The sequence below is a fragment of the Cuculus canorus genome, chromosome 1 (assembly GCF_017976375.1).
Source record: "Cuculus canorus isolate bCucCan1 chromosome 1, bCucCan1.pri, whole genome shotgun sequence".
NCBI lineage: Eukaryota > Metazoa > Chordata > Aves > Cuculiformes > Cuculidae > Cuculus > Cuculus canorus.
The window spans coordinates 194831448-194844542 of record NC_071401.1 but is presented as its reverse complement, the minus strand read 5'-3'; the positions used below and the strand labels follow the sequence as shown (position 1 = coordinate 194844542).

The following is a 13095-nucleotide window of genomic DNA, read 5'->3' as shown; positions in this document are numbered from 1 at the left end:
TTGTAAAATGTAACTTAATGTCCTTAAATAATGTTTAAAAAGTTACAAAATAGGAAACAAATACTCATGTTAAGCAATTCACTTATAATAAGCTGGCATTTTTTCAGTATTTTTTCTTTCCTTGAAGATAAATTAATTTTCTAAGCAAATTCATGCAGTAATAAGTTACATTACATGTTTTCATTTCATATTTCATGGACTAAACCCCCCAAAAATGACCCCTATAGTGTTGGGATTGTTTGTGACATCTGTCACAGAAGGACAAAGATTCAGAGCCTGAACAAGGTTTGGAAATCACTGCACTGAATTCTTGCTCTTCAATTCAGATCCATGTTAAACCTTTACCTGTAGTTTTGTCTTCCATGAACATGTCAAAGGCAATCCTCCCAGTGGGCCCTGCATCGGCAGGGGAGCGCTCATGCTGTGGCAGGGGAGCGCTGCTGAAGGTGTCGAGCATCACCGTCCTCTGGTCAGCTGAGCCAGAGATCAAGACATTGTCAATAGCCCAGTCATTCTGGTCCAGGCCATCATGTTTAGGTTGCCACCAGCGGAAGCGTGTCCCAATGGTTTTGGCATCGTAGGGAAGGAGGATGTTCACAAAGCTGAAATACAAAGTGGAAATAAGTTATAGGAAATCCACAGGAGGAGGACACTTCTCAATGCTCTTTTGAGCAGTTCCACTTCTATTGTTTCCTGGAGTATGTGGAAGCTGGGAAAGCAGGAAAAGCCTATCTCATCCAGCCTATCTTCTCCTGCAGGAGGCTGCCAGAACAAAAACCTCCCTGGTCACTCCCAATATCATCCCTGGGACAAGAGCTAAGAATGATGGAGTAAGGGCCAGCAGCCAGAGTATGGCATGGTTTGAGCAACTTAATGAGTTCCAGCTGTGATTATAGTACCAGATGCAATGGTCTAGACTGCTGGGGTATGACCACAAGGTTCTAATTAAGGGAAATGTTAAGGAGGGCAAAGTTGAAGTGAAAGTAAGATTACTATTTTCAACGTGGAGCCATTGAGTACATAGCAAAGTACCAGTACAATTTTCTTATTTCCTCTAGAGTAGATGACTTAAACTCTTGTCCAGTTAAACTGGTAGTGATATCTTGGTGTATAAAAATGAAATAACAAATAATGGGTTCATCCCAGCCTCATTTTCTATAAGTCCTAAATGAACTAGTGAGGAAAAGTTCCACCCATATCTATGCATGGTTTGAATCTCACAAACATCTGAAAACAGGGCTTGAGTGTATCCATTCTTTTGACAGATCTGCAGAAATTCAGTTTCTCCTCTCCACATCATTTTCTAACTAGTTCATGCAATAACTTTCTGCCTTTGTCAGTAAGAGACTAGACTGGAAATGGCAGTATCTTAAAGAACAGGATGGACATCATTACAGTAGCCATGGATTTATCTTCCTGCAACCATTTACAAATCTACCAAGCAGCAACAAACCCTTATATTTCTGCCCTATCAGCTGCTCAAATGCTGATGCTGAAGCACATATGCAAAAGCCATTCATAAATGCTTACAGGACTGGACAGGCCAAACTCTTAAAGATCTGACATCTAAACCACAGCAATAATATATTCCATAGGTTCCTACAAAACAACACCACCTGACTTCAGAACAGAAAATTATATAAGCAGAAGAAGGTATCTACGAACCCGGGCTTGCTGAATTGGTCATAGAAAATTTCCATTAAGAGCTTCCAGGAAATTCCACCATTCACAGAATACTCCAGCAGCACTCCTTGATTGCGGTTATTAGGAGTTATCAGACAACCATACATGAAATAAAACTGGATGAATTCTGCACTGGTGAGGTTCAGGTCCACTGTAACTAACATACGGCTGCAGCCCTTAAAAGCAATTAAAAAATAAGTTGGCTGGTGTTGGTTGGCAAAACTTATGAACATAAAAAGTCTTAGATTATGCGGTCACCATTAATATAACTTTATGTAGTAAAATCTTCAAGACTGTACAAAATTATACTAATTATAACAAAGATAAAGCTACAACAGAACAATAAGGACATAATTTCAGTTATGCTTAATCTTAAAAATTCCTGTTGTGTATTCATAAACGTTGTTACTTGGACCTACAGCTTTAAAACATCCAGTATCAAGATTTGTATTTGTATGTCTTCTGAATACAAGAATTACAAAAATCCATGCTTCCAGTCTAAAGTTTTCCAGGAATTAATGAACCACTGATTATATGCTAATGATTCAATTTATGCAAACCATTAAATGACAGCAATTTTAATAGGTATGTGTTCCCACAATCCTTTATATGCTTTACACAGTTTGCTTAGTCTATTAGTTAGTGGTGCCTGGCGAGTCCTACTGGCACAAGTGGAAAGGTGATGCTTCTGTTAGTTTATTTTAGAAAACTTGAATCAGTTTGAACCTAGTTATAAATTTGCGTGGAAGAGATCTACAAGCATTAAATTTTACATGTTTCTAAAATACTTTTTAATCATTTTTATAATCTTGAGGTTATCTGAAGGCAAACTGTAATTCAGTGGCAGCCTGGGTTATATACCCATGTATGGAGCAAAACCACAGGAAATTTTATGCTGAGCTTACTCTGGAAAAAAACAACAATGACATATCTGAAGGATGAGACTATATAGATGTATTTTCAAGGACCAAGTGCAAATTACACACCTAGTTTTCAATTTACCTCTATGGTCTGATTAGAAGCTGCACCAAACTGCAGTTTCTGGAAGTATAAGTGCTATGAGGCAGCTGTTACGAGTGAGTGGAAATCAATGTTTACATATTTGGATTGTGTTTTGAGCTATCAGCTCAGAGGCTGCTCCGTGGCATACATACTATGTCTCATTTTCCTGGATGGAGTGTAGCCAGGAACATGGTACCGGCTTTCCTGCGGTGATTCTGGCTTTCACCAAGAACCAGGCAAAGAGAAGGGTTTTTCATATGCTTCATGTTTAATATGTCACACTGGTATTTTTTAGCACCTTGCTATTTATTTAACTTTAAAAATCAGTTCTATTTATGCTGTCAAAGAGAGTGAGCTGGCCCCCATGCTGAACACATACTCCGCTGAAGTGAAGAGCCATCCCAGAAGCTACTGCCCCGCAGACCGTGCTCAGTTTGCCCCCGTTCACTGTCAGCCAGTTCTGGTTTGATGGCGAGCGATTGAAGTTATCTTTCAGTTGTGTTGGAAGAGGGGTCTCTGGCTCATCGCAGTAGAGCCCACCCCAGTTCTCATCGCAGCTGCGGAGGAAAACAAATGCAAAATTCAGCTGGCAAAGGCTCTGCATGTAGGTTTAATTGGTGGCATGTTGTCCCACATTAAGGTGCCATTTTGTTCTGCATAAAGGCTGTCTGCATGGTTTACAAGCACACAACTGGTATATGGGGGTTTCAAACATCTGCCACTATTTGTAGTTGTTAATATGAAACAAAAACGAGTTTAGGAAGTCTAGCATTATGTTTCATTCAAACTGCTAATACAGAGGACAGTCCAGCACAGAGCAAAATCAGTAAAATACATTGTACTTGGACAGATAAATCTAAGAGAACATACCAAGCCTAAGAATGTTCTGCTAATGTTAAATTTTGAGTAAGTTTCTGTAAAATTTTAGTAGATGGATACTTTCCTGCTGTTTCTTTATACAGTCTCTCTTTTTTCTCCTCTGAAATACCTCCTTACATTGTGTCAAGGATTGGATTACAGCATGGAAATATGTTCTGCTTCTCCACAGATTTCACCAGGGAGATCCTACCTTGGTAATTAAGTGCTGTCAGGATAGAGGACAACACAACAATATGTCTATTTTGCAGCTGAATATATTTCTAATGAACACAGTCACAGTGCAATTATACAACCGTTCTCCAATTTCTGTTGCCATTTGTGGCTGGAAAAAAGCAATGCATCCATCTGGAAGGTATTTTTCTGTTGCCAGACAGACAAATTGGGGGAGATCTGGTTGTTGTTTGTTAGTTATGCAGGGCTCTATGTGAGCTGTTACACAGTCAGTTTGAGGATCAAGCCCGTCTGCCTCCGCTGACAGACCCTACCATGGAGCAGAAGCATCAGGCCATCAAGTCAACACAAGTCCCAAGGGAAAACTTGGCCTTGTGAAGAACTGGTATATATGCTTCTGTTTATTGGATGCATCCCACCTCCAGCCCTGTCCCTCTGCATTGCAGCATCAGGACGAGGGTATGGAAACATAGTATGAAACTCCTTGAGAATAAAGGCTGACATCTTCTGGGAGGGTCCAGGACTGTTTGTCCCTAGAACGATACACAAACTGTGGGATGGCAGCTCAGCTGCAGCAGGGGCAACAGCAGAGGCAGTGCGTTTCCATTGAGAAAACGACTGACAGCTTGGCCCACAATGTGCCAAGAGGCAGATGTCTTGCAGAGCCAACCCCTGTACTTACCCTTCCTCTTGTTATTTCCATTCTCAAGTGGTCCCAGTTCCCTGCTCAGTTTTAAATCCACCTTCCTTCTAAAAACTGTATCAAAATCTTTCCTGCAAGTTCATTAAAATGGCAGAGGAGGACTGAAACGCCACAGCGATGGGCAGGACAGGGAACAAGATGGACTTACACACAGTTGTCTTGCGTGCACTTCCCATGGCCACTGCACATATCTATGCAGCCATCCCCAATATAGACATTATCGATTGCCCATGTTTGCTGCTTATCGAAAGGAGCAGGCTGGTGCCAACGGAAACGAGTTGCTTGAGACCTTCAGGAAAGAAAGAAAACCAGAAAGTTAATATTTCTAGCTAAGCTAGTCTTTATTTTGACAGAAGGAAATGTCAGTCTAGTCAGCTAGGCTGCTCTAGGAAGATCTGTTTGACATCAACACAACGCAGCACTGATTCCTGACACCAACAAAGTCACTGAAAAGCCATGAACAGGATGCCCATGTTTTGAAAGCAGGCCAAAGCATGGGTGCTCAGTAGCATGGTGGGAGTGTGTGTAGTGGGAAAAGGGATCATTGGTGGGAGCAAAGCAAGTGGGCTGTAGTTGATGCAGTGGAGAAAAGGGTGTGAAGGAGATGGTATGCCCAAAGGGAAGCTCAGAGGAGTCATAACCACATCCCAGCACAATTTGATACTTGAGGGATAAATGGCAGCTGGACAAAGCCAGAATCACCCAAATCCTCCAAGTTTCACTCTGAGCCTGAGTTTTGTTCCTTCAGCCCAAGTCAATGAACTAATGTGACTTTTTCTCTATGAATTTTGCCAGCTTTACTGATGTAGCGTGGCTCTAGCAAGTGGATTGGCTCCTAGGAGAGATGCTGCCATCTATAAATCTACAATGGACAGGTGAGAGTGCCCATGCGGGGTCTGCAGTGTGACCCTGGTTTTGCAGTTTCCCCCCTCCACTCCCTGCAAGACTTGTCTGGAAATGTAAAGAAATGGTCTGTGGTGTGATCCTGGCTCCTTTCAATAAAAAAAATTAATTTCATTGATTAAAGGGCAGCTAGCTCCCTATTCAAACATGTTGTTTCGATGTAGCTATTTGCGAATTAAGTGCCTCAGCTCCCAAGACAGATAATGAAAACGTGGCTGAAACAGCCAGGGGACACCAAACAGCTATTCGGCTCATGCAGCATTTGACACCTATATTTGAACAGCTGCCAGTAGCTGAATTCCTGTAACTTCTTGAGAATAAATTTTAAATAAAAGCCAGTCCATGTTTCGCTGTATAGCACTAGATGGCAGCATTGAACTTTGTGTAGTCTGTTTCCTTTTGAAACTCAAAGAGAAATCATGATTATTGTAAACCCCTAAAACAAACAAACAGCAAAATATTCAAACTTTATTCAGGGTAAAAATAGACCTTTTATTTTAAGGTCAATGTTACTCTATGGTTTATTCCTTTATAAACATGTTACATGAGGTGAATGAAAAACAAGTTTATCCAAAGAGAAAACTGCTGCCATGCTGACTACCTGTTCACCCAATAGCATTTTTAAAAGAAATACATAAATTGTGAGGAAGTCCTTTAGGAATGAAGACAAACGTCTATATTTTACACCGCCTGCTTTAGGTTTAGTGCTTCACTATCAATTTATGGAGCTCAGGCTCCTGGGAGAAGCTTTGTATTTGCTTTGCATTTTAAAATCAGCTCTGAATTTAAGATTAACTAAGTGTTTATTGCCTTCTACAGGCCAGAGGTTAGGTAGCACTCTGGGATACATGAGCTGTAAAATGCTACGGAAGTGTGGATGCTGTGCATCTGACCAAGCTACTGACTCTGTAGCCTGCATGTCCTTGAAATATACTGGTACAAAGCAGAAATAAACATCTGTTATTACATAGCTTGAAATAATAAAGCAGTATAAAAATTATAGTACATCTAGACTAAAGGGCCTATTAGCTGCATTGTTTCTTATTCTGAAGATTAAGCTCTCCCTTGCTTGTGAGCTAAGTTTGTAATAATCTCTCACATGCAATCCCTATCTTAGTAAGTCTGGGAAATGGTATTACTTGAAGCAACAAATAAAGTTATTGGATTGGACAGAAGAGCAATCTTTGTCTCAGCAGGGTATCAGACTTCTTTCTTGACATACAATGCTCAAAAAAAAGCAGTCTTATTATGACATTTATTTATAACTCTGACTTAATCTCAGGTAGTAAGTTCCTTTCAGGTCCAAATTCAAATGGTTTGGAACAGCAGCCTCAGTCCTGATTTAGCCTGTTCAGCCACAGAAAGCCCCGCTACACACAAATTTACATATTTTATACCAGAACTGTTGGGGTAATATACTTTGCAGACAATATGTAGTGAAGCAGTACAAAAGAGGAAGCAGAGGAGAACATTGATCGGAACAAGTCCTAGGAAAGTACTATTACTTGTTGTGGAGCACTACAGTGAAGATACAGGAGATCCCTGAAATGATTTTAGTAAAAGTACATGGACTTTTACTACTAGTTTCAAAATGTGTGGCAACTGCATAAGTGCAAGGAATGCACAGAAAACCAAGAAGCCTGAAAAGTGCCAAATTTAAAACACCAGCTCATAGCCAACAACAGCAAGCACAGGGTGCAGTGGAGATTCAGCCAGTCCGATTAGCTACCACCATTCCCCAGAATTTAGTAAGGCTAACGATAACATGAGACTCTTTAAAGATTTCCCCCTGTCTCTCCCCAGGACAAGAAGAACAAAAATTTCCTACATGTAAGTGACTAAGAGTAGTAAATGCACAGAGTAGTTTTGCAGTTTTCATGCAAGGCAGGATGAGGTTCCATTTATTTATACCTATTTGTTGCTGTATACATGGACCAAACTAAAACACCAAGGTACAATTATTTAAAGCCTATAATGTATCATGCCTCAATATATAGTTATGCATTCAGATTTATTCTGCAGAAAACCAGCGGGAGATACCTGGTATAGGGAGGCAGAGGCAAAGTAATCCGTGTCCACTTGTTGAAAGTGTCTGAAATGAGAATCCTTTGGAGATGGTACTTGTTGCATTCCACATTAGTGGGAAGACAGTCTCTCAAAATTGGGTGCCAGCTCAGCCCAAGGTCCACTGAATATTCCAGTTCAATAGCTAAGGGTGGAAAGATGGTTATTTACTTAGTCTGGAGACTTACATCCATAAGTCTACAACAAATGGGTAACACCAGAGAATGTTCGTAACCCCAGAGAGTCTTAGTCACAAGTCTATGCTGACAAAATAAACACTCAAAACTTTTCAAACCCTTGTGTTAGAAGCAAAAAGCTATGTCTTTCAGTGGCAGTACTGAAGGAGATGTCACATGTCGCTAGGCAGGTATAACTCAGGAGAAGGCTGCAGTACACCTTCACATCTACCACCTAACTCAAGGCATCACAAGCGCAAAGACAAAATCACCTCTCAAGTCACCAGAAGTAAGTTAAACCTGTTTCTACAGCTGCAGCAAGCAACAAAGTGATGTGACAGCATCATGACCAGCAACTTTTTTTGTTGTTTGTTTTTCAGGCTGAATGATGAGATTTAGCTGGATGTAATTATTCCGTAAGGCAGAGAAATGCTTGAATTCAAACTTCTGGCTCTGTCACAAGATGCTTTAGTCCCTCTTCCGTCCCGCTCCGGACCAGCTAATTTCATTATCCATCATAAACAGTTTTAAATTGAATTTGTTAGTCAGTGAGCTTCTTTTCATTCACACTCTAGCCACATTAAACTAATGTATTCATTTCTCAGCAAAAACCAGCAATTTCATTGTTTTGATGTTTATGGCTTATAAACTTTTATTGTGAAGAATAAAGGACAGTGAAGCTCACTAAATACTTCAACTTTTATGCAGCTGTTAACAAGTAAATAATAATAGGCACAAAGCTGTAACTTGAAGTAAATGTTCCAGCTGCCAGGCATTCTGGCTGTGTAAAACATAGTGTGTGGTTGCAGTGACAGGGGTGGTAAATCTGTAGTCTTTTTTGATTACTACAGACCCATTTCTTCTACCCCCATGCACAGAGAATGACCCTTAATCACCCCATCAGTCCTACCTGATGTCTAGGCACAGAACACTGTGCTATAGAAATACAAGGACAAGTGGATACAAACAAGGGTAAGTGAGTTTTTAGTGTTAAATCTCCATCACTAAAATGAAGTGCTTTGCTCACTGGAAGCACGATTAATGCAGTATTACATTTGGCAGGACTGTACTTAAGACAATGGTAAGTGTAGTACACAAAGAAACAAAAAAATGGAACTTTTTCCTTGCCAGTGTATAGCTAAGCTGCCAAAACACTTTTAAACTTAGCAGAGACGATCTTAGGATGCTGCAGTCTTTTTAACACCAAAAGAAAAAAGTGCCATTGTTAAGTATGTGAATAAAAATAATGCATTTAATTTCACTGGCTTCAGAAGAACAAAATCACAGAAGCCTCTTTTGAGACTTCATGTAAAACCCTTTTCCATTTTTGTGCAGAAATCTAGAGGAATAGTCAACAAACCAGTGAATTGACACACGCTACATGCTGCGACATATTGCATGCTCCTACTCATAAAAAAGGTCTATAGCCCAAACCCCTGCACTAAAAGAATGTCGTTTAAGATGTACAAACAAGCATTCAAAAGCTAGGAACATATTTCTTGTGTTTCTTACAAGTGTATATGTATCTATATGTGTATATTTACACATAGACACATATGAAAGCATGCTCTGCACTGAATACACATCATATGGAAAAAAGGAAGCTACGTATTTAGTAATTACATCATTATGTGTATATTTAGGTATGTATACACATATGTGTGCTTATATCTATGCACACATTCATAAACATACATACACACATAGACATGTTTATGGTTTCACATGGCTGATACACATTTTTGCAGTTGATGCTGACTTAGCACGTGTACGTAGATATAAATGATTTCTTAGTTGTACAGGTGCAACTGAGATCAGAACTGAGACTTACTTCACTGAAGTTGTAAAACAACAGAGCAAGAAAAATGCTGGGAACACACAGCTGTTCATTATTAGAACCACAAGATCAGCCCAAGAAGTAGATACCATATACAGGTAAATGGATTTGAGTAAGACAGCTGCCGGTCTTTTTCTTAAATAAATTAAACTGCAATTTAAGTGCTCAGAGGGAATGATATACTTTAGTTTATCTTGGGCTTCAGACACCTAGAATAAAAAAACTCGTATTATCATTCCAAACAGAAACATGCAGCTTTCTTTTGCTTCTCTGTTCTCAATGAGATGAATAATGGAATCAGAAAACAAGTGAACTTCCTGAACAGCAGAGGAAAAGGAAGGGCAGGAATTACTAAGGAGTCATTACCATAACAGGAGTCAGTGACAGAGCAGGATGCTGCAAAATCTATTTGCAAGAAGGAGTCTTCGTTGACAACAATGTCAGTGGTGACAACATAGCGGGTGCTGGCTTTCTCGATGAATACTAGAGCATCACCAGTTGAGCCACAGACTGGCATCTTTGTTCCACCAGGATGGAGCAACCACTTTCTGCTATCCAGTGTGGTGAAATCATCTTCTAATACTGTATTGCCAGAGATGTTGCCTCCAATGAGAATCTGAAACATTAGGTACAGAATTGTTACTGAAAATATAAAAATGTCTAGAAGTCTTCACAAACATATATGTGACATAGCATTGTGCATAAAGGAGTTTACTGATCTATGCATGTGTATTCTGCTTTTCCAAAATGGACAAATTTGTAAAGGGTTTAGGTTATGAGGAAGGGGAATATCTTTTTCCTATAAAGGGATCCTAAAGAGATTGGCTCAGCTATATAGAACTAAAGTTCAGGGAAGTGAATTCCATCCTAGATACAGTAAAACAGCTCACAAAGATAAATGTTAGTAGGAGCAAAGTGATTACACTGACATTTTTCCTACTGACTCTTCAGCTCTGCTATAATTTGCTGCACTACTGTCAGATTGCACCTGAGGATGGACATGGGGAAATACTTTGTGTTTTGCCATTGACTGTAAGAGATCAGCATTTCACTATTCAACAACAAGCAAAGTAGAATTTCTTTTCATTTGTTATTCTGAATTCAGTTTCTGATTGTTCTGAACTAATGTAACTACACTGAAGATACAGGAGTGAAAGAATGAGGATTTTTTTTATGTTTAAATGGAGGGATGAGAAGTAAAATTTTGTAACCACATCATTAAATATAGGCTGGGAGTTTGGTTTCTCGGTTTTTCCTAAGGACCTGGACTAACTGCTTTAAAAAAAATTCATAAATACTTAAGCAAGTTGAACTTGAGCGGCCCAGTAACTCTATCTAAGTGTGCAATTATTTTAGCGGAGTTTCTTGAGATTTATACCAAGTCACATAGAGCGATATAATAATCTTTATAGAAGCAAATCTAAAATGCAAAACAGAACTTTGTTTTCAAAATTAGAAGATGGATATAGATTGAAGTTTTTCTATAGTTTTTCCTATTTCTTTCTACTGAGCCAATTATATATCTGGATAGCTTTTAAATGAAGGGTTTTTAACTCAGACTTGGATGTTGCATGGTAAGGCCTTCTGCAAAGTGAATCTGAGGCTCTAGCCATGTATAAGACTTTCTTAGCTTCAAAATGGGCATTCAGTACCCCACACAGAAACAGCACATTAAAAAGACAAGAGAAGCAAACAGTAATTGTGCTCTCTTATTTTGCTGGATTATTATAATTCTGGAATATATTTATACAAAGCATTTTTGTTTGACTCAGTGAAGTGACAAATGCAGCAAAAGGGAATCATTAAGACTGAAACCAGCCTGAATTCGTATTAAAAAAACAACCCCAGAGGATGCCTTACCTGGTCGATTACCCAGGGACTGTAAAAATGCCCATTCTCAGATGGTTGCCACCAGCGAAGCCGAGTGGAGCTAGAACGGGCCTTCATGGGAATTTCCAAGGCGATATATCGTCCCACATTGCTGGAGTTACTGAAGAGGAACTCTTGTAGAAGGCTCCACGTGAGGCCCCCGTTGAGTGAATACTGCAGCAGCACAGGCTGGCTCCTGGGGTCTGGCATCCCCTTGCCGCATCCCAGTCTCATGAAGAACTGCACAAATCTAACAGGGGGAGTAATCACTGGAAAGATTTCTTCTCTGCAACATCCTAGATAACCAATTAGGGAAACTTGGAGTTTGACTATTAAATAGCCATGTGATTTCTTGCTGTAAGACTCAGCTTTAGGAGATCTTACGGTTTCCTTTTCAAACCCTCCAGAATATAAGTAGTCAGACTGGTGGAATGTCAAAAATTCATTTTCCCTCTGTGGTGGTTTGCCAGGCAGAAGAGGCTGAACAAAGCCAGTCATTTACGTTTCGAGCTTTTGTCTGCATAGCAGATGGTGTTGCAAATATCAGAAACATAATCCTGGGTGAAATTTTTATCCCTGTAGCCCATGAGTACAGATTTTAGTGGCAGAAAAGCAATGGTGCCCTAAGTAGATCATAATTTGCTATGAATTGCTGAAATGCTTAAATTCAAAATAAGCATCCAAGTTTTCCATTGGCATAAAGTAGAGAAAATCTGGACAGGAGAACAAAGCACATTTCACTTTTAGGGATCATTTTGTCCATTTAGTCAGCCTGGGAAATTTGTCTAAATCACATTGCTTAAATGTGCTGGCTTCCCTGAAGCCAGCTCAAGCCACCCAGGGACACCAGCACTTTCATCCCCTTTTAAACTCGCTTCTCCCAAGCAGCACAATAGACTTGTATCAAACTGCGAAATTCTTCTTTTTAGCCAATGCTTATAAATAGCTTTGCTAGGCACGTGGAGTAGAAGGAACTGCTGCTGTAATGATATTTACCTATTGGACTCACGGGGATATTACAAGTATTAATTTATGTTTGCACAGCTTTTGCTTTAGAGTCTTCTATCTGTTCTAATTATTATTGCATTAGTGCCTGGCTCATGGCTAAATTAAACAGTGCAGAAAGAAGTTTTGTATCAAAAGTCTTGCTCTGGTTTGATCTCAGGTAGATCTGCTGGGAGTGGAAGCTGCAGAGATGTTGGGCAGAAAAAGCTTCAATAAAACACCAGGCCTATAAGTCAATTAATTCTAGTCCTCACTGCGACTCATGGTTTCTCTTGCTACTATATTTAACTTCTTTTGCTATAGATTATATCCACCTTCACATCCCAGACATAATGTATTGCTTGTGCTGCAAAGGAACACTGGGGACCCTGTAGATCAACATATCAGCTGTAATGGACTGGATTCACTGCTGGCAAGTCTTTGTGCCTCCTCAGATTTACTCCGCATTTGCCACATAATTCAAAGGAAATAAACCCAAGTGACCTTGTCTCTGTTGAATCTGGTCTCTACAGATTGCTTTTCTTTTATATGAATTTTTACTGATATAGTAATAACCCACTGAAATACGGGTAACATAGCGTATAGTAGATAAAAAATATAAAATATCTCCTCATCCCACTGATATTTTGCAAAGGCTCTGCCTATTTTGCAATGGAAGACCAAGGTTTTCTCATAGATCTAGTAACACTAAAATGTGTGGATATTATTCTAGTAATTCAGAATTGAATGGGATTTGATCAACGGTGAAACCTAAAATATTCTGTCCCTACTGATATTTCAGCTGTGTCATTTCAGCTCCTGGT

General features: G+C 39.6%; 1 protein-coding gene across 2 annotated transcripts in view; it reads right to left on the bottom strand.

The window, feature by feature from the left end:
- Positions 1 to 13095, bottom strand: part of RELN (reelin) — a 291669-nt gene that overhangs the window by 25526 nt on the left and 253048 nt on the right. For both annotated transcript variants that reach the window (XM_054071453.1, XM_054071462.1), the window contains exons 44-50: positions 11279 to 11537; positions 9785 to 10034; positions 7382 to 7550; positions 4587 to 4727; positions 3065 to 3242; positions 1666 to 1859; positions 346 to 602 (exon numbers count right to left, since the gene is read on the bottom strand). In XM_054071453.1, coding sequence (XP_053927428.1) covers positions 346 to 602; positions 1666 to 1859; positions 3065 to 3242; positions 4587 to 4727; positions 7382 to 7550; positions 9785 to 10034; positions 11279 to 11537 — 1448 coding nt within the window. The remainder of the gene's footprint in view (positions 1 to 345; positions 603 to 1665; positions 1860 to 3064; positions 3243 to 4586; positions 4728 to 7381; positions 7551 to 9784; positions 10035 to 11278; positions 11538 to 13095) is intronic.